Below are 26,055 nucleotides of genomic sequence, written 5' to 3' on the forward strand. Positions count from 1 at the left end.
GGACAAAAGACGGACAGAGAGACGTGGCTCTATCCTGCATTCCTTCCACACTCTTCTTCAGTATCGGGTACAAAAATCAAGTGCACATTCCCTTAAAATCATTAAACAACATTACAATTTCTCTCTCACTTACCCATAATCTTGTTCCGTTGCGTTTTCCGAGCTTGCATATTGGGCATTCGTTTATTAATTTAAGGTGAGGCCCAAGAGGGCGGAAGTTCGTGTCAGATCAGCAGCATTGGGAGTGCCTCACCCCTTCATGAACGTCACTTGGAACGAGAGCACTCATTCCTTCTTGATTCTCTTCGCACTGCATCCCACTACTACTCGCGTGTAGTGGGAGGGGGAAAGGGACAAAACCTGACACACACACGCGCACACACGTTGCTGGAACTCACGTGATCAAACGGAAAAAAAACACAAAATAATGAAACAAAAACACATTTTTAGATTTTTACACATGAAAAAAAGAATTTATGCAAAAATAGCATGTCTATCTACATATATATCAAATGAATATATGTATATATGTATGTTTATCACACTTTGCCGCACTTTTCCTTCGCCGAGCTGCCTTTTTTTTGCCATTTTGGCTCTTCCCGTGCCGCCGCCCTTGATCAAACACATTTTCTAGCATTAAAACACACTTTTTTGTATTCAATCACCGAACCAATACACTGAACTTCACTTCCCACACCTGCGCGACATTTTTCCAGTTGGATTTTTCACCATTTTCCCGATTTTCCCGGATAAAAACGCGGAGCGGACTCACGACGCAACGCCTTGACCGTGGGAAAAAATTGGAGTGAGAGCAGTGCAAATGCGTTCATTCTTTGATCTACTCCTTCTCTTCCAATTTGCACTCACTCCCACGCTCTCTCGAGTATTTTTGCCCATGATGAGATTATGCAAGGCCCACTCTCTTTCGAGACTTTCGCTCAGCGGTACAGAAGGAGAGAGAAGAACAAAGTTTGCTGGTGTGATGACCAAAACAAGACGGGAGCGGACCGACCACCTTGCACGACTCTATCATCGATTAGCAAAAGCACTCGGAGAGGGAGTGGGAGTGCGAACAAATAGAAAGAGGAGCACGAGATCAAAAAATGAACGCACTTGCACGGCTCTCACTCAAATTTTTTTGCCAGTCAAGGCGGCGCGTCTGTTAGTCGGCTCCGCGTTTCAATTGGTGAAAATCGGGAAAATTGAGGAAAATTCGACGCGAAAAATGTCGCGCGGGAGTGCAGTGAAAATAGGAGGTGTACAAAAAAAGTATTTTGGTGCAAGAAAATGTGTTTGATCAAGGGCGGGGGCGCAGAAATGTGCACGAAGAAAGTGGCGACGAAGAAAAAGTACCGCAATTTGTGATATGTATGTATATTCTTTTAATATAAATATACATACGTAGAAAAACATATTATTTTTGCGTAAATTGTTTCTTTTCATGTGTAAAAATCTAAAAATGTGTTTTTGTTTCGTTTTTTTGTGTTTTTGTTCCGTTTGATCACGTGCAGCAACGTGTGTGTGCGTGTGTGTGTGCTTGAAAATTCGCCAACTTTTGTCCCTTTCCCCCTCCCGCTAACGCGAGTAGCAGTGGGATGCAGTGCGAAGAAAATCAAGAAAAATGGTCGAAAAGGCAGGAAAATGCATAGCCATATGTGAGGAGAGCCAGAAGTTTGGGAACAATTAACAAAAGATCACAGCAAGTGTGAAAATAGCACAAGAAAACATTTGAGCGAAATACTTGGATGCTACCTTTTAGCTTGTGGTTTTTTTTTTCTTTTTTTCTGCGTGAGTTTGAGCGAAGCAGGTGGTCATCAATACGGCAAGCAGTGCAAGGCGGGAAGCAGTGCGAGGCGACAAGGAGTGCAAGGCGATATGCGTAACAAGTGAGTGAGCTCTTGATATCATAGATACATTAATGTTTATGTTATATTGAGATCCAATATGATCTTTAAAACACATCTCCATTCGAAATTATTATTAAAACACTTTGTATACATTTTCAGGTAAACTCCGACTCCTATTTTCCCTAGATGCATGCATGTATTTCATAATACGGATCGTCCACAATATGCTTAAATTTCCATTGACAACCGAGGCATAAGAACACCCAAGGAGTCGGTGCAGCCGTCGGAGAAGACCTGTAGCAGGACACGTCTTACCGAAACAACGAAAACTATTTTTAAGTTAAATCTAGTGGAAAATCCTTTATTTTCCTTGTCTTGATCTGAGCTTTTCCTTAGCCTTGCTCATATCTCAATCAAAGTCCTCGGGTTGTTCCACCTCAGGTCTGGTTGCCTTCATTCCACCCTTTTCTAATACATCTGTAAAGGTTTCCTAGTCAAAGGAAAACCCCCGGAACAATCTCACATCTTAGTTTTAGATCTAAAACTTAATCGAGCACGAATTACATGTGACTTTTGCCATCTGCCAGGATGCCCGATGCCTGTCCCAGATCCAGTCCCAGTGCCAGCTTCCATACCATTTCCTAAGCGAGTTCCCAGCCCATTCCGCTGGGCTGGCAATTAGTTAATTAAGCGCAACTTCAAGTGTCCCACTCGGAGATATATCACACGAGAATCGTTTCTTGTTGACATTTCTGCAGCATCATCCGGGACATTTGCATATTTAATTGAAGAAGAAACCAGGACAGGACAGGACCCAAAGCGACAAAGCGACAAAACGACAAAAAAAATCACCCAAAACTATTTTCATAATAAAACTACGAAAATGTCAGGCGAAATATTAGAAACCGAAGAGGAAAAAATCAAATTAAAATCAAGTAAGAGGCCGGCAAAGAGGAGCGTAGCGGAGCGGATCGGATGAGGAGAAGAAGAAGGAGGAGGAGGAGGAGAACCACGTTCTCCGAGAAGTACGCAGAGTCTCTGGCTGGTGACGACCGAGTGGAAACCCCGCGGCGGCCATCAATGGAAAAGGGTTAAATGCAAATGAAAGGATACGAATACTCTTTTCTTCTTCTTTTTTTTTTGGGAACAAAACTGAGTGATTCGGGAACAGGACATGTACGGGAATCTCAACCCTCGAAGCAGTTGTCAAAGGCTCTTGATAGATCAGTCGCCACTGGAAGAACTGGAACTGGTATTGCGGACGGTGGCACATGGGGCTCCGTCACCTGGGACGACCAGAACGATGGTGGTTCAACAAAATAAAGGTTCCTTCAACTTGATGCGAGATCTTCTCTACCTACAAGTAAGGTAAGTACTTACCTATGAGATATTTATTCCTATGTAAGAATGTATACGAATTAAGAGCTACAATCAGTACATGTTTCTGTGCTACCTTTATGGGATTCTCCAATCGAAAACGAATATCAATCCAAGGCAAACCTGCTGCTCAATAAATAAGAGAGAAGACTGAGTACCTTTTCTGCCCAATGAATCTACAGAAGAATTCAAAGCCTGAAGGTAAGTAAAACCATAAAGATGTAAGAGAGAATACGAAGTACCTTTCCTACCCAATGAATCTAGAGAAGAATTCAAATGCAACAATAACAACAAATCTAAAGGTAAGTAAAACTATGAAGATGTAAAGCCCTTTCTTTGGCTTCAACCTCAAAAAGGTAAGGTAAGTGGTTTAGTTCTCTTTGTTTTCTCCCATAGATTGGGGACAGGCCTCTGTCCACCAACAACTAATCGCTTGGAATCGCTTTCCCTGGCTGTCATATCGCGGCTGGCCTCGTGATTGATGCTTCAATTGTTGGGTGGAATCAAGGTCCAGCCACTGGCCCGTTGTGGGCTGTGGCCTGTCCTCTGGTTATTCTGTTTGCTGTCCGCTGTCACAACACAGTTGTCAAAGGGTTGGGACAATGGCTGAGCGGCCACTGGCCAGGAAAAGCGCGTGCCGCTTGCGTCTTGGGAAAATATTGAACTTGCCCGAAAGGGAAAACCTACTCGGCCTGGCAGGCGGTCAGTTGCAACCCTTGCCGGCTGCCCGCTGGTCAGCAGAAGGAAAACGAGCCGAGCAGCAGCAGCACCGGAAAATGCAGCGTGGAAAATTCGAAAGGAAACATAAAAATCGACGCATTTGATGAGGGTCGATGAGATGACGACAGACCAACACACAGAGATAGGGAGATGCCCAGCCAAGGAGGGGAGGGGGATCTCCACTTAGCATTGTCATGCGGAAGGATCCCGGGGCTATCGTCCTTACGACGAGGATCTAAGGACAGCAGCAGGAGCAGCAGGTTGCTCCTGGGGCCACGCGCCACTTATGTAAATGTCAGGAAAATGCCATTGATGGCACCTGCATTTGGGGAACAGGTGCTGGAGGAGCGGCTGCCACCGAGCGCCATAAAACTGATCTATGATCCTGTCGTATTCCTATCCCCATTTCCATTTCCATTCCCATCCCTATTCCGATTCTGCTGCTGCTGCTGCTGCCCAAGAAATGAAAAATCACCGTGCCATATTGCCAGGGCAAACAATTTGAATAGCCATTCCCTTGGCCACTTGGCCCGGGCAAATGTTGGATGTGGAAAACCAACTGGAAATGTTGGTGTCTGGAAAGGAAAACTCTGAAAGATGGAGATGGAGATGGAGATGGAGGGAGAGGGTGTGCGGCATGTCCTGTTTTAGACGAGGCAGGAACGGGATATGCCGCAATTTATGCGTCAGTTGCAGCGAAGCGGAAAACTGGTTCGCATTCGACACAGGATACAGCGAAGGAATCCTGCCTCGGGATTAGCACTTCAGGCAGGTATAGAGAACCAGAACCAGAACCAGAGAGGGAGAAAGAGAGAGAGGGAGATGTCTAATGAGCAAATGATGGAACCTCTTTGCTATAGCCCGATGGGAACTGATCTGAATCGGAATCGCAATCGGGATACGTAACCATTTACTTCTAGAACTTATCGAATGCTTCAAGAAACCAGAAATAACGCTTTACACATCTCGAATCGGAGCAATATGGACTGTTAAAGCAAAACATCCGCCTCCAGCCTGGTCCAGACTTCGGAAACAGCAGCTGGAGATGAATATGGAGCTACAGATGGACCTGTACCTGCGACAAGTGGCCTGGATTAGGCCCAATCAATATGCATAAGCCTTCGGAATTATGTATACAGCCCAAGGCAGCGACTGGCAGGATACAAATTGGAGCAGGCAGCCAACCAGCCAACCAGCCAGACATTTGCACCTGTAGACAAACAGACACTGGCTGACTCCTCGCGTTTCCCTCTATTGATTGCTTATCGAGGGCTCCGAAGGAGAGCAAACTAATGAAGACAGGTGCCACGAGGCAGCAGAAAAGGATACCCAAACAGAGAAGAGAATGAGGGAATGAGGGCAAGGAAACACTCGTTTTCTATACTGTATATTGTATGTTTTCGATGGTACCCCCATAGTCCAGGTCCCAGAGGCAAAGGCAGGTTGATGCGAGTGCGAGTGCGAGTGTGAATGCCTCATAATTTAGGATATTTCATTTGCAACCAGCATAATCAGGCTCTGGCTAATTTCCCCACTGAATACGCTAATTTCCGATTCCAATAACGATTCCTTTTCGCACATGTCCCGACGACTGCACAACGACAAAGCGAATGGGAATTCGAATATGGATATGAGTATGTGAATGCGAATGCGAATGGGAATGGGAATGGTATTGAATGGAGGAAGGGAAGGGTAGGGAGGTACGAGGGACCCGCATCAGCTGCCATCGGACGGACCAAGGTGCAATTTTATGACTCCGTTAGGATCGCTGGCTAATCAAAATTGTAGTCCCTCCTTCCTGCCTTTCTCTCATTGCCACACGCCCCGAAGGTTTTCCCGATTTTAATGACAATTTGATAAAGTCTCTTGCGATTTATGTGTGGATGGATGAAGTGAAGATCCATCCATAAAAATTTCCATCCCGCTCGTAAAAACACCAAATCCATGAAGAGTTCTCGCATCTCCCAGCCTTTGTTCTTTCACTTTTACTGCACTTTTACGCACGGACGTACATATATCGATTGCAGCCCCACCCCAAGAATTTTTTGGGGTTTTACGACCCAAATTTAAGGGAGAAACAATTCATTAGGCATACACAAGTACACACTCGTATATTTCGAAACTTTTTACACGTTTTTACGATCCATCTTTGTGGGCAAACATTGCGTGTACCCCAGACCCCAGACCTCAGACAAGGATTATCTGCGGAGCCATAAATGCCGTAATGGAATCGACGGAGAAACGGAGGGGAGGACATTCATTAGAAATATTCCAAGCAATTGTGTTTTGATAACGAAATATGTACGAGTATGGGTAGCATTTGGCATTGGTTTGGGTCTTATGGGTCCAGACGGAAATATTTAAAAATGTATTAATTTATACAATATTTGATTCAGAAACATCTACTCCAAGGATGCAGTGGTATGAGTCTTACATCTAGAGAAAAAAGCCATACAATTCTAGAGCTTAAGCTTGGATTTAAATGTTTATATAGTAAATAAATTTATTGCATATTTAAATTAAAGTTAAAAGCTTTAAAGGACTGAAGGTCTTAGGGTACCCGTAAGTCGTCAGAGGATTGAACATGCAAATGTGGAATAAATAGATCTATGGTCAAAAGGGGATCAAATGCGATGAGCGAAAGTCCATGACCACACCTAAGCCACAAGACAAGAGACAAAACAAACAACAAGTTCACTTCAAATTGGCTTAAGTGCTCAAGATCGGGTCCTCGACTCGACTCGACTCACGACTTTCATGGCTCTCAGGAGTACTCTCACTCCTTTCCATTGCCTTGGGTACACAACAGAAAAGAGAAAGCAATCTGCGTGCGGCAGCATCCTCCACCTTTGGCCCTGTTGGCTGACCGTAAAGATGTTTAATTACCCCGGTCGGAGAGAGACCCTTTCTAATCCCGACCAAATCGCTATAAATGTATCTATTAGTTTGCATTTGGCATTGTCTCGAGATAAAGTTTGTCGTGCAAACAACATTTACATACGCAATCGGAATCTCAAACGGAATCTGTAGCCGAATCTTGATCGGGATCAGCAGCAAGGACCAAGGACCAAAGACAACCCCTTCGACTTGACGGGCTATGCAAATCGATTGGATTGTTTGATCTTGCGGTCTACCCCTGGCCGGCTCCTCTGACCCGACGACAACCCTTTCACACAAGCGACGGCGCAGGACACAGACAGAACCGGCAGAGAGTCGGAGAGAGACCCAACGTGGGGGATATCCAGCATTCAAGTTTAAAGCTAAATTGAAATGAGAAATAAAACTAAATTGCTGTCACCGAAATGGATAGAGCTGGGACACACAGGACAAGAGCGAGGACATTTCTTTGGCGCGAAAAACCAAACACAAGATGTCCCAGAGCCGGAGAGGGAGAGTGCACACACACACACACGTCACATTGATTAATCGTCGAGGATCAGACGTGGTCCTGCCTTCGCGACAGTCTTCCTTGAGCCGTGCCTTGAGCTGCCGTGAAATCAGAGCCTTCTGACAAATACAAATAGTTTTAGTTGGCAAAAAAGCGACTACTTTCCACCGATCTTGCTCTGATCCTCCCCTGATCTGCTCTGCTTTTGGGCTCTGGTCTCGGGGGCTACTGTTCCCATTCTGCCACTTATTACTTATTGCTCATGTCAGATGGGATTAGGGAACTACTGTCCCCTCGCCAGTGCTCCATTTATTGACAGTTGCGATTCATTCCCGCTCCCCTCTGACGTTGATTGAGTTGCTCGGAAGGAAGGAAGGCATCTTTCGGCAGACTTGAACTCTATCTTTCACAGCTCCGCTAATGATCGTTATCAGACTAGTTCTTCCTCCCATTCCTCTCTATTTGAGGGCAGCTGTTATCCAACAAAAAACAGAGAGAAAGGAAGGGATATAGATTGCTCTTTAGATTTCCTAAGCTATCTTCTGCCGATCAATCGATCGTTTCCATGCAGATATTTGCAGATCTAACGATCGTTAGTCGCTATCTTGTCCTTCTTTTGGCGGATATATGATATAGATATAGTTTCAGACTGGAGGAAATTCTTGTACATAAAGACTGGCAAATATTTTGCGCGAATTTCTCTTAAACGAGTATGTACATCCTTTTAGTCGGGGTAATTTCCGGCACTTAACCCTGTTAGGCCGAAAATTGCCCCAATTTGAAGCGGCAACATGTGGCAAGAGGCACTTGAAGCACACAACTCCTCGTGCCACTATGCAGCGATTCCCACTCCTATGCCAAATACTCAAGACGATCCTCGATGCGTTGGCGGAATGAGTGTATCACGTGCCACAGGAGACGACGACAGCTGTCCCCGAGGGCTGGCACTGGCACTGGCACTGCCCCCGCCCTCGCAGGACGCATGCCACGATGCGATTTTGTTTCCTTTTCCTCGCTGCCTCGCTGCCTCATTCTTCATTCCCATTATTCCCATTCTTCCATTGACTTCTTGCAGTCCCTTTTGGCGCAATTTTCGGAAAGGTGTTCCGGCTACCGCCGACGCAACGTTCGGGCTCTTATGTGACATTTAGCACAGCACAGCACAGAAGGACCGAAGAGCCTCAAATCAGAGCAGAACAGAACGATCCTCAGATCCTTAGCCTCACATCCACATCCACCTATTGGGCAGCTGGCATGGCCGGGCGGAGGAGCGGGAGCGGGAGAGGGACCGGCTCAATTGAGCGAACAGAAGCCGTGCAACAATGGATGGGATACGATCCGATGCAGACAATGCCCCGTTGCCGTTGCCGTTGCCGTGCCATTCAGAGGCATTTACTTAAAGGCATTTAATAGACATTTAAAAACGCAACAGAGCCTCGGGGAGCAACAGCCCACGCCAACAGCCAGTCCTCGGCAGCAGCTGCTGGACCCTGCCAGGATCAGAGCGAACAACTTTCCATATGCCTCCTCCAGAGCTTGCATAACTTGGTCACGGTCTACGTGTTGGATCGTACTCTCTCGAGTACAGCTAACAAGGACCTTGCCGAATCCCGACCTGGCCACAAAACAAAAACGGAAAACCAGCAGCGAAACAGAATTTTTGTATATTCTATGCAAATTTATGGTAATGCCAAACCGTTTTGTAGTCCGCTGCCTGGCCATTTCGTGGTGGTGCACAGGTGCGTGATAAGTGCCGTGTCGAAGGACACACAGGATATGCCGTATCACTCAGACAGTCGCCCAATGCGCGGGGGGTGGGTCTCTCCCAACCCACACGATGTCTGCGTGCCTTACCGTCCTGCAGCGTTCGACTAATCGGCAATGTCCGATCCGCGTCCTCACGAACTCAGAGGCGGAACGGCTCTGACTCCGACTCCGACTCCCGTGAGAACTGCACTCTGCGGATAGTCGAGTGCCATGTAGTCCTAGCAGTGAAGTTCCTTTGTGCGAGAAGCTCTAAGGAACCCACTGGAAAGAGCCGTCATGGAAGTATATCTGTCACTTCTCATTGGAGATTTGTTTGATTGAAGGAGAGCAAGATATATAAGACTTGGTTAATATATCCATAGGGGATCTATAGGGAATATCTGAAAGATAACAGCCTCGTTCTGAACTTAATATTGTCTCTTAAGCCTATTGGAGGCCATAAAGAACTCGATATTCTATGGATCTTCAACTCAACACAGGACTCCTCCTTCGGGGTGGTTCTTTCTTTCTAACCTTTCCACACTCCCCAGTAGAAATACCATATTATTTCCGATGATTTTTGCTCTAAAAGTTTTATTTCCAAAAAAAATCTTAATCAATTATAAAATCTGTTTCAACATATCATTATCTTTTGGGGATATACATATGTATATGGTTATGGATACCAAGGCAAGTCTGCGCTTTTAGCCACATTCTTTCTAATGTTTAAACAAAAATACTCCTCCAACCAAAGTGTAACGAAAAAAGTGGGAAAAAGTGGAACAAACGTTTTCTGTCGACAGCCAAAGATGAGTCTCCTCCGAGTCGCCCTCCCTCACTTCTCCACGAACAGATCTTCCTGGAAGGAGAAGCTCAGCCGCCGCTTGGTGGCTGCCTCCAGACCCATGCCCAGGCCCAGGCCGCCACAGGCGCCCAGCGATGACAGCGAGTCCACTTCCTCCTCGAAGTCGCAGTCGCTGGTCGAGTTGTGGCCGCTGTCGGGGCTGATGTGGCGGATCTTCTGGGCGGAGCGGGCGGCCGCCAGCAGCTTCTGGGCCGACTGCCGTACGCTGGAAGAGATTCTTGTCGCGATCTTCCGTTTGCGCCGCACCACGCGCTGCCTCCGCAGCTGCAGTGATCGCCTCTTTCCCTGTGACTGGGACTGCGACTGCGACTGTCCATCGACGGTAGCCGGAGGAGACGGAGGGGAGCGCACCTCCCGCTCCTCGTAGCCACTCGCGTGCGGTGACCTCCAGTACTCGCAGAGGTCGCTGGCCGGGTCGAAGGCGGGCCGGTAGGTGGGCGAGTGGGTGGCAGCGGCGGCGGCGGAGGAGGTGGTGCTGCTCAGGGGGTGGTGTCTGTGTCGCTGGCGCAAACGTTGGCGCGGCTGCCTGGGGGCCGGCGCCTTGCGGGTGCTCTCCAGAATGGCGTCGATCATCCGCTCCAGGGTCACGTCTCCCATCTGGCTGGAGCTGAGCGTGGTCTGGCCGCTCTTCGTGGCAGGGGCCTGGGGCACGGGCAGGGGAAGGGGCAGGGGCAGGGGCAGGGGCTTCTGCTCCAGGTAGCGTGGCTTCTCGAAGTAGCTGTCGGGGATGCCCATGCCGCGGAGTGCGAGCAGTGGACCCGGGATGATGGCCGCGCTCGGGGAGTACTCCGCCTCGAAGGTCGGCAGCGTGGAGGCGTAGGCGGGTGGGCGGGTTGTAGGCCTGGGCGTGGGCGTAGTCAGGGGCGAGGACATGATATTGCTGAGGTCCTTGAGCAGCGGGGTCCGTGGGTGCACGGGCAGGGAGCTGGCTGGCAGTGGCGTCGAGGTCAGCTGGTTCTCCTTCCCCTGTCCGTGGGCGAGGGCCAGGCAGAGGGACTTGCGCTTGAGCTTTCCCCGCAGGGCATGGAACTCGCTGTAGCTGCTTGCCCCTGATCCTGCTGCTCCTGTTGCTCCTGCTGCTCCTGTTGCTGCTGCTGATGTCTTGGGGTTGGTGGCAGCTCCCTCTGGCAGCTCCTTGGCCAGGTACGAGGGTCGGGGCTGGTTCACAGCCCACTTGAGCATCTTGACAGCTGCGATATCTCTGGATATAAGTTGTGGATCGGGTTGTGCGTGTGAGGATCTGAAAGTAGCAAAGGAAGATCGGGCTAGTTAGCAATTGTCTGCTGGGGTTCTTCGCATTCGATTTAGAGTGTGGCAGAGTGTGCGAAACCCGAACGAGAGGGACATGTGACACGGGCAAACCCGACTAACGTGTCGCAGGGAACGGGAACGGGTTTCGGTGGGGTTTCGGCAAGGTTTCTGCAAGGATTTCGCACAACTTCGCTGCCGGCAGCCGGCTGCCCCTGATTCCTGCCCCTGCCAACAATGAGGGCCTTGGAAACAATGGAAAAGCGCGCAAAAGCTTGCAACTAGGTTCTGGTTCAGGCTCTGGCCTCTGGGCTCTGGCTAGGGCAACGGAAACGGCAACGGCAACGGCAACAGCTACTTCCAGCTGCGACTCGTGTTTTGGGTGGTAGGAGCGGCCAAAATGGTGGCACTGCCACACTCTGCCCATCTCGGGCCACTCAAGACCCTGCTCGGAGATGCGGAGATCGGAGAGAGCAGAAATGGAAGGAGGAGGAGGAGGAGGTGGAGGACTCCGATGCGTGCTAGCATTTTGCGCTTTTTGCAGCCGCTCTCTCGTTTTGGTCTGAAGAGCACTTATCGGCCACTCGGGCACTTGGCCCGGGTAGCCCACAAATAGCCCAAAAAACAGCAACAACAAAATAACCCCGATTCCGTACCCCCAAATCGCAATCGCACGCGCGCGAATTTATGAATTTTTATGCGATTTTTATGGGGTGTTTTTAATTAATTTTCTCACAGACCAGAGGCCCACCACTCCACCACTCCCCTGCTTTAATGCATTTATAATGTTCTTCCGGAAATGGGAGTACGAGTACGAGTACGAGTCCGAGCACGAGCACGAGTACGAGCACTCGTATTTCCACTCGATTTCTCTTTCACTTCACTTTATCTTTACCTTTTTTCTGCCGTTTCTGCTGATATCCAAAGTTGCAGGAATTTCCTTGATTTTTCACAGTCAAAAAAAAATTCAAATAACTTTCGTTTGCTTTTGCCTTTGCGAGAAAAAAACAACAGAATTTTCCAAAAAATCTTGAATTTCGGGCAGATCGCGCTGGAGACGGGTAACGAGTACGTCCCGAAGGTGCAAGAGGTGCAAATGTGACTGATTCTGCCTCTGCACGCCGCATGGCGTGGTCGCCTCGGATCGGCTTCGGCAGCGGCTCTCCCTGCTTCGGCAGCGACTGTCCCTGCTTCGGCAACAGCTCTCCCTGTGCTCTCCCTGCTTCGGCAGACATCGGCTTGCCTCGGCCAACGACTCTCCCCGCCACCACCTTTGGCTCTCTCTCGCTCTCTGCTCTACCTTCGGATGTGAGATTCTGCATTCCTGTGCACTCTCTGGCGCATTCCCTTGGAAACCCCTTTACACCGTTTTGAATATTGAAATTTAAGTTCGGATTTCAATCGAATATGCCCTGACAAATAGGCCATCAGCATATTAATGGGGGTTCTCACGGGGTTCTCGTTTGCCATTTGGATATTGATTGGTAATTGATATACATTTTCCGAATATTGATCGTTTTCTGAAGCAATCATTAGATGACAGTATTTTGTGAAAAATTGGCTCAAATGTCTTTGGATTTGTTGGGATATGGCCAGAGGCGGTCTATCCCTAGGTCTGACTCATCTGAAATTAAAGACATTCGCTTAAGGAGACATTGTGATGATAATCACCCAATATCGGGGGTTATTCCGTTAAGAAAGTATATGGTATCCCCTCCTTTGAGCATTGAGCCTTCAAGGCTCGAAACAGAAGGCTTTAAAACAGATACAAAATACTCACCTTAGTAATATTGGAAGGCAGCCAAGGGGGTTTCCAATCCATTTAGTAGCATATCATGATTTCTTCCTTAAATTTCCTTAAACGAAAAAGCTCTTATATAACATTCTGTCCAATCTTTTCATATGCACGTATGTCCCTCCATCGAAACTTTGCCGTGTCCTTAAGATCCGCATTCCTTAAGTTTCGATTACATCCTTGGATTTCATCTCTCCGCCTGGGGCTTCTGAGTGGCACATTCAATAGTTCAATAAATCCCAGCTCTTCACATCGGATCGGGCATCGGCCATCGGGCATCGGGCTACCCAAATCAATCAAAGTAAATTATGAAAGGCGAGCGCCTACAGTCAAAGGATCCTGTGGCTGCATCTGGTCTCGGCTTTCTCCCTGCCCCTCTCCCTGCCTCTCTCCCTTTTGGCTGCCTTATCAAATAAGACGCCGGGAGTCGGCAAATGTCGGATATGCCCGAAAGGCAGCAGTACAAATAGCTTGCCGGCTAAGCGGCGGACGGGGGTCCCGTTCAAATTCTGAATTATGGCCCATAATTCAGGGCCGTGTTTTAATAATTTTGCGTGCGAGTCCAGATAGGAGCAGAAGGAGCTGTGTGCTAATCCCCGAACAGCTGTCCGGCCAGGGATTGTGGATTGTGGGTCCCCGATCCCCGATCCCCGATCCCCGATCCCCGGTCCTGGCGCTATCAGTGCGGCGTGTGATTCAAGATTAGTTTTCTTCTGTCCCTTACCTACTTTCCACTTTATCTGATGTCCTTGCCGCCGCACGTCCTTCCAGTGTATGCCCTTGTGGAGGGGGGTGGGGGACTGGGAAAGCGACAGCCAATCCCACTCTGAGAGGCAGAGCCTCTAAGAAAAAAAAATAGTGATTGGAAAAGGACAGCGAAAAATCGAAAACGGTAGCAAATCCGAGCGTGAAGTCTTAGCGTCAGGGTCGCCCCTACCGCTGCCGCCTTGCGGATTCTACGTCTATGAAAAATTGCACAATTGTTGGGCAATTTATTAGTGGATCGCGACGCACTGTCTGCCCTTCCTCCTCCTACCCTCCTCTGTCCCTCTGTCCCTGGGTCGGGGCTCGGGGAACGGGGATCGGGCTCTGCCCTAATTTATCTTCCTTGTTCTCCTCCCTGGTCTCAGGACCTGGGCCTCCGCCCGAGCCTGAGCCTGGGCCAGTGACCAATGCGTAAAATTGCCTTTGATTCGATGCAACTGAAAGACAGATAGACGGATTATTGGTAAGATTCCGAAGGAGGGCATAAGCCAAAGGAAAACGCAGCTGGCCATCCTCCACTGCAATATTATTGATTTATTTCCATTTTCTTCGCTTTTTCCGTAGATTTATCGTTGGTCACTCGACATTTCTGGGCAGCTGAACCGTTTCTGGTTTTGTTTTTTTTGTGAATGGAAGAACAAATTGAGGTCCTGCAAAGCCTCTCGAGTGTCAAATTTGCGAAACGAAGGTTTGAGATTTATTATTTAAATTAAGACTGTGAGAACGACCCAGAAATCATACATAGATGCATATTCCAGGGCCCAGAACAGCTGGCTGGAAAGTGAATTAAGCATGTTTTTGTATGCCTAAAAATATGGAAATAGATGGTATATAACGGGAATAAACGTTTAAGACGGTGCAAAACTTGAAAAGGAATCAAATTAAACTACAATCCAGATTCTAGAATGTTCAAGGTATACCAAGGAGAAACCCTTAATGATATTTACAAATTCCAGAAACTTTCATCAATTGAAAGTAAAAATGAAACTATTTCTTCACTCTCAATAATCTATTGAGTCTAAGGATAGTTTGAGGTATATTCGCGATCGGGCGATATGCTATGAGAGACGTACACAGATTTCTGAAGTATACTTTGCCCAAATTCCCTTGTGTATTTCAGCTTTTAAATTTCAAAACTGAATGAAGAGAGATTCTCTTGAGATTATTCTCCTGGGAACCAACTGAGGGTGGTCCCCCACGGCCTAATAGACTCATATCACTTGGAGGACCTCATCCGATTGTTCGTACAGGTGCCATAGGCCATAAATTGGAACCCATTCGGTGGTCCGGAACTGATCGTGAGATCTAGGCCAGGACCTGACCCGATCCGAACCGCCGGACATTGGCAAGTGATCCGATTGCTATTGAAAGGGAATACAAAACGAATACCATTTCGCACAAAGTGCCAAATAAATTAGGCAAAACAAAACAACAAAAAAACAGATAGTAGATAGGTTCCTCAAACGGGGATAATTGACGGATCTCGAGAGACTCAGCTGTCCTTTTCTGTGGGATGGTTTCTGGTCCTCTTCTTTATGAGTGTCTCGTGTCTCTCGTTGTGGCTATCTCTGTTTTTTCTCTATCTCCCTCTCCCTCTGGCTCTCTGCTGAGATTCTCCGCTCAATGGCAAGTACCCGGTATCGAAGCTTTGGATACCCTTGCAAATTGATCGATTGATGGAATATCATATTTTTCTTCAATTCCTGCAGAGCCAAAAGAGTTTTCCTAATTGAAATTTTTAGGATATCTTTAGGTGTTTTTTTCTATCTGATATAGCGATAACAGAAGGATCTGTAAGATCAGAAATATATATATATATGTACGTACTAATTATGCTCCCAGAGATGCTTCCTTTTCTGGCCATCCAGAGGGTATCAGAGTCACCATAAATTTGCGCTTAAAGGAGAAAGGAGTTGGGCAGAGAAAGCGGAAGAGGATGGCAATACAGAAGGCGGAAGGAGATGGAAGAACAAAGCGCAAGAAGATGGACAACGAGAGAGAGAAAGAAAAGGGGGGGAGGGAGAGTGAAAGAGGCTGTGGAAGCGACTCTCCTGAACCACGGAGCCCCTTTTCAACCAATAAATTGCAAAACAATTGCACAATTTTCCACAACATTTTCCTGCAGCGACGCTGACGCCGACGACGACTCCTCTGCTTGTCCCATAAACAATGGGCCAAATTGTACAATCCCCCGGTTCCCACTGTAGTGCTATGTGTGCGAGTTGTCCTTTTCTTGGCGAAAATGGGAAAACAGAGACCAAGAGACAGGGGAAGGACAAGCAGCTAGAGAGGGAGAGGCAGAGGGAGATGGAGATGGAGATGGAGGAGAGCAGAGGTGAAAGGAGCCACACGCTGAGAGAAAGGTAATTGAAAATTATGTTTTGTGGCGTAAGCAGCGAAGAGAACAGCTGGCCCCTCGACAGAGGAGCAGCGATATGTCCGTCTCTCTCTCTCTCTCTCTTTCAATCAGGATTCGCACAGCTGTTGGAACACGATTGTGGGATACGAACCATATAGAATTGGATTCGGAAGACCAGAGAGAAGGTTCTGGCAGTTCCTTTACGAAAACTCCTGCAAACCTCCTGATTCCAATGACATCTATATGATATAGTGAGCCGATTTTTATCAGATTTGGCTGGGCTTTGCATATATATGTGTATATCAGATGGGAAGGCTTTATCTGCCGCTTTCTTTATAACCATATAGAATTGGATTCGGAAGACCAGGGAGAAGGTTCTGGCAGTTCCTTTACGAAAACTCCTGCAAACCTCCTGATTCCACTGACAGCTATATGATATAGTCAGCCGATTTTGATCAGATTTGGCTGGGCTTTGCATATATATGTGTATATCAGATGGGAAGGCTTTATCTGCCGCTTTCTTTATAACCATATAGAATTGGATTCGGAAGACCAGGGAGAAGGTTCTGGCAGTTCCTTTACGAAAACTCCTGCAAACCTCCTGATTCCACTGACAGCTATATGATATAGTCAGCCGATTTTGATCAGATTTGGCTGGGCTTTGCATATATATGTGTATATCAGATGGGAAGGCTTTATCTACCGCTTTCTTTATAGATTACACCAAAGATGTCCATAGATCCATACACAAGCCACATCTTTTAGATATTGATTGATTGAAATACAATAAAGGGTTCCTGTTCGACCCATATTTTCTGTTGAAGCTTAGGTCTGCATATAGCATCTTATTTCAATCTACAAATCAATAATTAAACACTTCAGAAGTAGGAAGCAAACTCTTTTTCCTATGTCAGCCATAAAACGATATAGCGATCGAGTCCTGCAGGTTCTACCTCTTATGCATAATGAAACCTGGAAAAATATAGACCTAGATAAGGTGCCAGGCTACTTTGGATGGATTTTCAAAAAAGTAAACATAACAGATACAATTTTCAATACATATAGACCAAATCGACTGATAATAGACCTAGACTTCAGGAATTCCCAGATAACTTTCCCCTGGAGCTACACATATAACCGATAAATCTTACCAACTCCTGCCTGGAATGGTCTAATGAAGTAATACATCGACTGCATTCCATAACTTGCCAGCCGTGGCCGTTCAAGGCGACATTCCACCCACTTTTTCGATTTGAAGAGAGCTCGAAACTGTTGCAGTGCAACTGTCCGGCTCACCCGCTCAACCGCTCTCCTGCTCTCCCGCTCTCAGAAAATGCAACACGTTCTCTGGTGTCTGCTCTCTGCTCTCTCGACGTTCTCGCTCTCCCTCTGCGCGCTCTCTCTGGTCTCTGCCGCTCTCAGCGCCGTTGGCCAAGTCGTGGACGTACCCGAGCAGAGCCGAACAGAGTCACTCTCGAAACGAACTTCGCGGCGCGCAGGCGCACCACTCGTACACTCACTCGCGCCGCGTCCGAAGGAACCCCAGATCGGGCCCTGGAATATCCATCTGCAAATAGAGAAAAAATACACCCATTGAATCCGTGCAATCTGTGCTTTTTTTGAAGTGGATAGAAATCTGTGAAGAGGTAAATTGAAGTGAAATTAAGAGGCATTTTCTGCGCGGCCAGCGAAGCATGGACTTGCAATTAGGGATATTCGATTAGTATTCCACTGGAGGTCCGTGTCCAGTTCGTGTCCGAATGCAAACGGGGTACGGCGGCGGCGGCGACTGCCCGGGGGGAGGCTGATTGCCTGGAATTCTCTCTTTTTGTTTTCTTGATTTCATTTTTGCCGCTTCGCTGATTTGGCAATCGAAAAGGCCACCAGAAAGCGCGCCAAAATTCCCGAAAAACTCACCCGGCAACTTTTTGCGGCAAAAGCCGACCAGCTCTGGATTCCAGACAGAACAAACAGAACTGAACCGCACACAGATACAAATATGTATCTAGATACAGCTCCAGCACGAGACTAAACCGCACTTCTCTCCCCCTCTCCCACACTTGCAGCACCCGCCACCTCACCCACACCGCCAGAGACCACGCCAGAGAACAAGATGCTCAAGTGGGCCGTCAACCAGCCCCGACCCTCGTACATGGAGGAGACCACAGCCACGCCAATGCGCAGCGGAGCTGGGTCTGCAGCAGAAGCTGGACCTGGACTTGGAGCTGGAGCTGGATCAGGGGCAAGCAGCTACAGCGAGTTCCATGCCCTGCGGGGAAAGCTCAAGCGCAAGTCCCTCTGCCTGGCCCTCGCCCACGGACAGGGGAAGGAGAACCAGCTGACCTCGACGCCACTGCCAGCCAGCTCCCTACCCGTGCACCCACGGACCCCGCTGCTCAAGGACCTCAGCAATATCATGTCCTCGCCCCTGACTACCCCCACGCCCACGCCCAGGCCTACCCTCCGCCCACCCGCCTACGCCTCCACGCTGCCGACCTTCGAGGCGGAGTACTCCCCGAGCGCGGCCATCATCCCGGGTCCGCTGCTCGCACTCCGCGGCATGGGCATCCCCGACAGCTACTTCGAGAAGCCACGCTACCTGGAGCAGAAGCCCCTGCCCCTGCCCCTGCCCCTTCCCGTGCCCGTGCCCAAGGCCCCTGCCACGAAGAGCGGCCAGACCACGCTCAGCTCCAGCCAGATGGGAGACGTGACCCTGGAGCGGATGATCGACGCCATTCTGGAGAGCACCCGCAAGGCGCCGGCCCCCAGGCAGCCGCGTCAGCGTCTGCGCCAGCGACACAGACACCACCCCCTGAGCAGCACCACCTCTTCCTCCGCCGCCGCTGCCACCCACTCGCCCACCTACCGGCCCGCCTTCGACCCGGCCAGCGACCTCTGCGAGTACTGGAGGTCACCCCACGCAAGTGGCTACGAGGAGCGGGAGGTGCGCTCCCCTCAGCCGGCTACCGTCGATGGACAGTCGCAGTCCCAGTCCCAGTCCCAGGGGAAGAGGCGATCACTGCAGCTGCGGAGGCAGCGCGTGGTGCGGCGCAAACGGAAGATCGCGACAAGAATCTCCTCCAGCGTACGGCAGTCGGCCCAGAAGCTGCTGGCGGCCGCCCGCTCCGCCCAGAAGATCCGCCACATCAGCCCCGACAGCGGCCACAACTCGACCAGCGACTGCGAGCTGGACGAGGAGCATCCGATTCCCATTCTGGCAATGGGATTGGGATTGGGACTGGGCGGCGAGGAGCTGGAAGCCTCATGCCAGCTGGATGCCATGTGGATGCAGGCGCAGGTCAGGGACGCCACCAAGAGACGCCTCAGCTTCTCGATGTCTGAGGCCAGCTGAGGCTCTTCTCTGGGACACTCGAATTTTTTTTATAACTTTTTTTTATAGCCGTACACACTTTTTTTGTCTTATAATCATTGTAAGGAATAAATCATTTTTTATGCAAACGCAACGTTTTCTGACGAACGGAATGAAGGAAGAAAGGTTCCCACATGGCCGGCTCTGGGTCTGGGTCTGGGTTTGGGTCTGGGGTGCCATAATTTCGATGAAGAAACCACAAAGGAGCCAGCAGTTTATGCAAAACACCTCGCTCGACCAGAGGGGGGCAGGGGCACCGGAGCGTGGCGCACGAGTTTCTGCGGAAAGTGCACGGAAGAGTGCAAGAGCCGGGCAGAGGCCAGGTCCAAGTGCTTCTCACAGCCACAGCGACGGCTCCTGGTTTAATGAGCGTTTTAATGCTCTGATAGCGAGACATGGCCCATCTGGGCTGATGAGCACGATCACGATCACGATCCCCACCCTGGCACTAGCAATAGTCGTCATGTGGGTCCAGGGAATGGTTCGGTTCGGTTCGGGAATTTCTGGCTATAATGAGGGCAAGGGGTGGGCCGCATTTGTCACTAAACATTTGTGGTCGAATCGGGTTAAGGGAAAGGTACTTCATATATGGGGTCTTAAGTCCATAATGATTACTGGGAAACGAGAGACAATCAAGGAGAAAGCAGAAAGATCCGTAAAGGATCACCATAAGCAATCCCGCCCAGAGGGTCTCGCATGAAACTCTATTCCTAGAGATAGTCGCAGAACCAGAGTTTTCCACTAGAATGAGTTCCCATTTAGTGACGAAAAGTCTCAAATCTAGGCACAAGACTACAAGCCTCGAACGATTAGGATTACTAACCAAAACTGGAACTAGCGAACCCCCTCAAAGACCGATTGATCACCCGCAGAGCACTAGAACTACGAGCACCAGAAGACAATGCCCACCAGCTGTTCGGGGAAGAGCGAACCGTCAATTATGATAATTGGTTGTCCAAGACTTTGGCCGAAGGATTGTCGCTGGATCGATGGTCAATGCCACTCGAGACTTGGGCGTTAAATGAGCTGTCATAACATTTTGTCCAACCCCAGATCTATGCAAATTCTCATGGGCTAGAAATGGGTTAACACTTTTCCCAGACCCCAAGCCAGACGGACACAACCTTCTTCCCATGGCAATGATCAGTAGAGCGTGAAACTTTCATTGGTCCGCAAGTACTTTGCTCGTCCGAGTAGCATGTAGCATCGACTATAAGAAAATGCATGCTCGGACGAGTTCAGCAGGCCACAGCCAGCACACCCAGCACACCCGACCCGACACATGTCCATCTCTTTGTGTGATATGACAGGAAAAACAAAGTAAAATACTTTATTATGTGATATGAATGGGCAGGATCGACAGGGTGGCCGGGGCTTTCTTCGGTTGGGCAGCGGCGGTCAAGCAGGCCGACCAGCCCACCCGAAATCACGGCGCAACAAAGCACAGGTCCGGTCCTGTCATACCCTTGTCCTTATCTATATGAACTTTCTCCAGGCATTTCCCTGGCCAAGTCGCCGCGAGGTTAACATCCGCCTCGTACCCCGTCGCCGTGTGTTGTCGTCGTCGTTGTAGTTGTCATTGTTGTCGCTTGCTGGCTTTTCTTTTTATGGGTTGTTGCCCATTATTATCTGGTTCTGGGTTCTGGCGCGTCCGGCTAATGATGCCCTTTCCCATTCCCGCTCCCGTTTCTATGGATTCCCGTTCTGGACTTCTCGTGTCATTTAACATGCATTTCTTTAATTTCGTTTTGATTGAAAGTGAAACGGATACTTACGCAATGTCGGAAGAATGTCTGCACAGTACGAGTACGTACCTTTTTCCACCGACTGCCATCCTCCTGTTCTGGATGGTTGCCGCGTAATGAGGCCGAGAGTTAGAAGAGTCACAGTTCCATAACCGATCGTCCAGTAAGATAAAGCCATGCACGCGCTTCCTAGAAGTACCCCAAGGAATGCGGTCACTAAAATGCATCACATATCATTCATTTCTCTTCAGCTTTTCAGGCTAGAAATACATATGTACCTGAAAACTGTTGCCTCGTGGGTTTTACATCTAAAGTCCCATTAGACAGACGCCGAACCCCAAAAAGAACTAGTATTCCTCTGTTCTCTTTCTGTTCATTCGCCTTTGATTTCTCCTATGTTCGCTGGTTCTTCTGGTTCAATCGATGATTCTGCACTGCTTTATTCGGTCCATACCGTCTCTCCTACTTTCAATACTTCTTCGTATGTATTTCTATCTCATTCCGCCTCTGCTTTCCCGTTAGTGTGTGCTTTTGCACTCCTTTTGGTGTTCATTCTCCTCCGCTCCACACGGCATTCGCCTAGATCTGGCAGTTCCGAAAAGAACCAGCGGCAATATGCAAATAAAACAATCGATAAGCTGCCCCCAGGGCTGGCCACGCAGTGGAACAGTGGACCAGATGGCCCTCTTTCCAGTTCTATCTAAAATTTAATTGAATTGTTGTCTGCATGAGTGTCATTTTGCAATTGTGGACAAGTTAATGGAGTGCCAGAAATCGGAAATCGGTCGATCGGCGGATCTCCTCTCAATTCGAAACCCATTTGAGGGCACACTTTTGTTCGCTGAAAATGGGGAAAATTGTGAAAAATCGCCCATTAAAAGCGGGCACACTTCAAAACTCTAATTGCGATTTAAACGGTTTCTCGAGTGGCGAAAATGGAAAAGCGACACACACACACAAACACACACACACAGGCACACACACATATGGCTGGCTGTCGAGGCACCCGCTTATTTTTGGACAGTGACAAAAGTCGACTCGGCATCGGATCGGGATCGGTGTGTGAATGCAGTGGATGTAGCCACTCGATCGGCTACCGGCGTCGATTGACGCTGACGCACCTTTCGACCCGCACTTTGTTGCCCGCTTCAGTGTCCGCTGGCCTTGCAACGCGTGCCCCGTCCCCCGTTCGCCGTTTGCCGTCCCAGTGCCGGGCTTATCGCGCGGCAATCGATCGAAACAGTTGCGAAAACAGCCCAGACAATGGACTGGCCGGGGAGTGCGGTGCCACGTGAGGGCGGCAGGCAGGCAGGCAGGCATTTGGCTCGTTCCTGCATGTCCTGTCAGGAAGTCGGAGTCAGTCGCTGTCGCGTCAACATGTGCAAAAACAGAATACACACGCAGAAATGCCAGGACAAAGGACATTTAACAGTTATGCTGCTGCTGCCACATATGTATGTATGTGTGTACGTTCTGCGGGTACTCCACCACAGAGGCAGTCTAATATCCATTAGACAGACGGACACACACACGCCTGGGAGTCCTCCTGGGACTCCTCCTGGGACTACTCCTTGGTATCCTCCTCCTCTGGCCAGTAGAAGGCGCTAAACAGTTTAGGCGGAGACGAAGACGTAGACGGTCGCTGACCCAAGACTTGTGGCGAGGCTCTAACAAGCCGTATCCCTCGACAGAGCCGAAAACTCACCTGTTGGCCAGGGCATTGTCCTGCGGCTGCTTTTTTCGGTCCAATTATGCGGCAGACAACATGTTGTTTGCTGCCAAACCGCTCCACATCAAGCACACTCGGCCAGCAGCAGGTGCAAAGGTCACGGAAGGACCTTCAACCGCGGTCACAGCTGAAAATCAAGCCGAGCAATGGGAAAGTAGGTATGTAGAACCCCATTTACAATTACAAACCCATGAAACAAATCAAACTTGATGTTTTATTTGGCTCTACCGTCAGGAAGGATCATTAGGAGGACCCACAGACATAGTCCATCTATCAAATGCTGCGCCTCGCATGGCAATCCAAGAAGATCAGAGGCCAAAGATCATTAACATATTCACTGCGGCAGATCGCAGCTGAGAAGAGATCTGCTTCGTTTTAATATAAACAATTAAGTATTCCACGACGAACCTCTTCACATAATCAATCTATCAACATTTTGCAGATCTCTGATCCTCGATCCTCCGGTCCACGGAAACCCGAAGAGTGTGGCAAGGAAAGAAGGTCACAGAAAGGAGCATCGATGTGGATGAGGATGCGCCTGGCCTAGTCACAGGCCCCGTCGACATAATCAATCTTCTGGGCTCTTAGATCTGGATTATACGCGATCTCTCTCTCTCTGTCTCTCCAGGACGATCTGCATAATATCCTCATGCATCATCTTACCGACACCAAGCGACTGGCATAATTGCCAATATTCCTTGGGCGAGGCAACCCAACACCTCGGAGAGGACTTCAACTAAACAAAAAACATAAAAAAACCCATCAAGATGCAGTCACCCAGAGAACGAGACGAGACGAGAGCGAGAGCGAGAGCGAGGCAACCCTTGCCCTGGGAAGGAGAGCAATCTAACAAATGTTGCACATCATCATCGGGCCGCATATCATTAATGCAAATCTATGGGCCACGACCAGGACAGGACTGTCATGTCATTGAAAATATTATTATAACAATTGCCAGCAGACTGGAGACTCGACTCCCTCCCGGGGCGAAGCGCTGTGCGAAACTGTGTGCGATCTTTGTTGCAATCTAAGGAGCAGACGGGAGGATGCATTGCGATCCTTTGCTACTTCATTAAGTGCGGCTCACTTGACAGCGTCGGGATGTGACAAAATCATTGAGGATCGGCGCGGAACCCTTTAAACCCTTGAGTGATGGGGGAACGAGACCCGATCCGATCCAACCCAACCCGTGAGACACCGAATTGTCCTCTCACTTGAAGTGCGCAGAAATTTAAATGATGCCAAAGAGTTTCTGAGCGGATTAGAATTGAATCATTTGCAATTTTCCGCATTGCAGTAATGAAGAAGATGGCATCGGGAAAGCGGCAAATCGGGAAATCGGCAAAGGCCCAAGCGCCTTGAGAGAAAAGGGTGACAGGGTGGCCTTGGCCTGTCACTGGAGATCGGAGGGTGACACAATGCCCATTCTATGGATATTTTCCGCGCGCTCTCGATCTGAATTGATTTGGCAAACAAATTTACAAACGCACTCCAGCAAAGGTCGAACCCTCCTGTCGGACTGTCAGTGCAACTTGCGGAGAGCCAGAGCCAGAGCCTGAGCCAGAGCCGGAGCCAGGTACAGGTAGCGTGCGTCACGCTAGACTGCACCTCGAGGCCCTGCCATATGGGACGACAGACAGGCCCTGACTAAAAGTTGCCCCACACCAACTGCAACTGCAACTGCAACTGCAACTGCGACTCCTACTCGTATTTTGCATAGAGGTGGCAGCTGTGACTATGCAAAAAAAAAAAAGGGAAAAGGCAGGGAAAACCTCACCCAGAGAGCCAGCATCATAGCCAGGAAACCATATCCGAGAGCCAGCCCATAACTAGCTTTTGTGCTTGCCATTTGCCATAATTGAAGTTGAAGTTGAAGCCGAAGCCGAAGTCCTTGCGCGACACCCAAAAGTCTGAATCAAATATCATATATCAACTTACATATCAAAACAACACGGGAACAAACAACAACAGATCGGAGCGGGAGCCAGGTAGAGTCGTGGCAGGACTTCTATTACATGGCCTCACACCTTTCGCGCCGCGCCAAGGAGCCAAGGAGGCAAAGTCAGGACACGGCAGGGCTGGGCAGGGCAGGGCCCTACCCCTGACGAGACGGGACGAGGCGGCAGCTGCCTTATGCAAATCGCATTTATGCAAATTCCCAGGAGACACATGATAGGCTCCTTGCATTTATGAATTATTGAACTATTGGCAGTCTAAGCAAATATAAATTGAGCAATAAATTGCTCAAGGGTCTGCGACTCTCGACTCCTCGACTTTCCTTCGATCAGGGGCAGAGCCCTTGGTCGCGAAGGGACACTGATGTTTTCCTTGGGGACATCGATACGCGTGAGTATCTTTCCCTGCCGCTGTGCCGGCTTGGTTCCTTGGTTCCTTGCAACATGTGACATGACATAGTCAAAATAGCAGAGCAGAGCAGAGCAGAGCTGTGCAGAGTCCCAGAGTAAAAGCAAGATCCAATTACGATAAGCTGCCGTGGGACGGGGCGGAGGAGAGAGGGCCAATTACAGGAGTTAGTCGCGCGTTTGATGTGCCCAAAATTGAGGTGCCGGTGCCCCCGAGTGGACACACGTGGGCACGTGACCGACGGGCACCGGACACCGGATAGCGGACAGCAGACAGCAGACAGCTGACAGGCGCAGTGGAAGGCTGCGCTGCCCATCATTTGAATACACCCATATAAAGACATAATGGATGTTATGCAAAGGCAAACACAGGCCCAGACGACAAAGATTGGGATACCATTCGTCTCTGGCCGTGTCAATCACTGGCAGGCGGCGGACAGCTGTTTGTGGCAGGACTCTATTCAAAGGAGCTCTGAGCACACAAAGGAGGTCTTAAGATTTGCTCCCTCCTTAAGCCAGATGCAAATGCACGACACTGGCAGCGCCCACGATGCAGCTGCAGGACCGGCAGGATCAGGCGGCGGCAATGGCAATGGTTACGGCATGAAAGGATTCTTGCCCTGGCCGAGATTGTCGCCAAGATTCGCCTGCAATACGAAAGCAGTCTCTCTGGCGGCAGACTAAGCCTAAATGAGTTTCCATGCAACACAAAAGGAAAGGATTAGCAAATCAGAATGG

At 49.1% G+C, this 26,055-nt stretch overlaps 2 protein-coding genes across 4 annotated transcripts; one reads left to right on the plus strand and one right to left on the minus strand.

Moving 5' to 3' along the window:
- Positions 1-1,682: 1,682 nt before the first annotated feature.
- Positions 1,683-19,569, plus strand: LOC4815518 (uncharacterized). 3 transcript variants are annotated; one of them, XR_004470223.1, is made up of 3 exons: positions 1,683-1,886; positions 2,007-3,215; positions 3,271-3,412. XR_004470223.1 is itself a non-coding variant. In XM_015185862.2 (3 exons), exon 3 carries the CDS (start codon positions 18,224-18,226, stop codon positions 19,460-19,462), a length of 1,239 nt encoding a protein of 412 aa, XP_015041348.2. In that variant the 5' UTR covers positions 1,701-1,886; positions 2,007-3,215; positions 18,177-18,223; the 3' UTR covers positions 19,463-19,569. The 3 variants fall into 3 exon arrangements, 2 of the variants coding, with proteins under 2 accessions (XP_015041348.2, XP_033239508.1); XM_015185862.2 differs by lacking the exon at positions 3,271-3,412 and adding an exon at positions 18,177-19,569 and having other exon boundaries at positions 1,701-1,886; XM_033383617.1 differs by lacking the exons at positions 1,683-1,886; positions 2,007-3,215; positions 3,271-3,412 and adding exons at positions 17,552-17,756; positions 18,177-19,569.
- LOC6902264 (uncharacterized) lies at positions 9,646-12,351 on the minus strand. The gene is made up of 2 exons (XM_002133755.3): positions 12,087-12,351; positions 9,646-11,183 (listed from the first exon to the last, which is right to left on the minus strand). Exon 2 carries the CDS (start codon positions 11,123-11,125, stop codon positions 9,914-9,916), a length of 1,212 nt encoding a protein of 403 aa, XP_002133791.2. The 5' UTR covers positions 11,126-11,183; positions 12,087-12,351; the 3' UTR covers positions 9,646-9,913.
- Positions 19,570-26,055: the final 6,486 nt, after the last annotated feature.

The sequence above is a fragment of the Drosophila pseudoobscura genome, chromosome X, assembly GCF_009870125.1.
Source record: "Drosophila pseudoobscura strain MV-25-SWS-2005 chromosome X, UCI_Dpse_MV25, whole genome shotgun sequence".
In the NCBI taxonomy this organism is placed as follows: Eukaryota; Metazoa; Arthropoda; class Insecta; order Diptera; family Drosophilidae; genus Drosophila; species Drosophila pseudoobscura.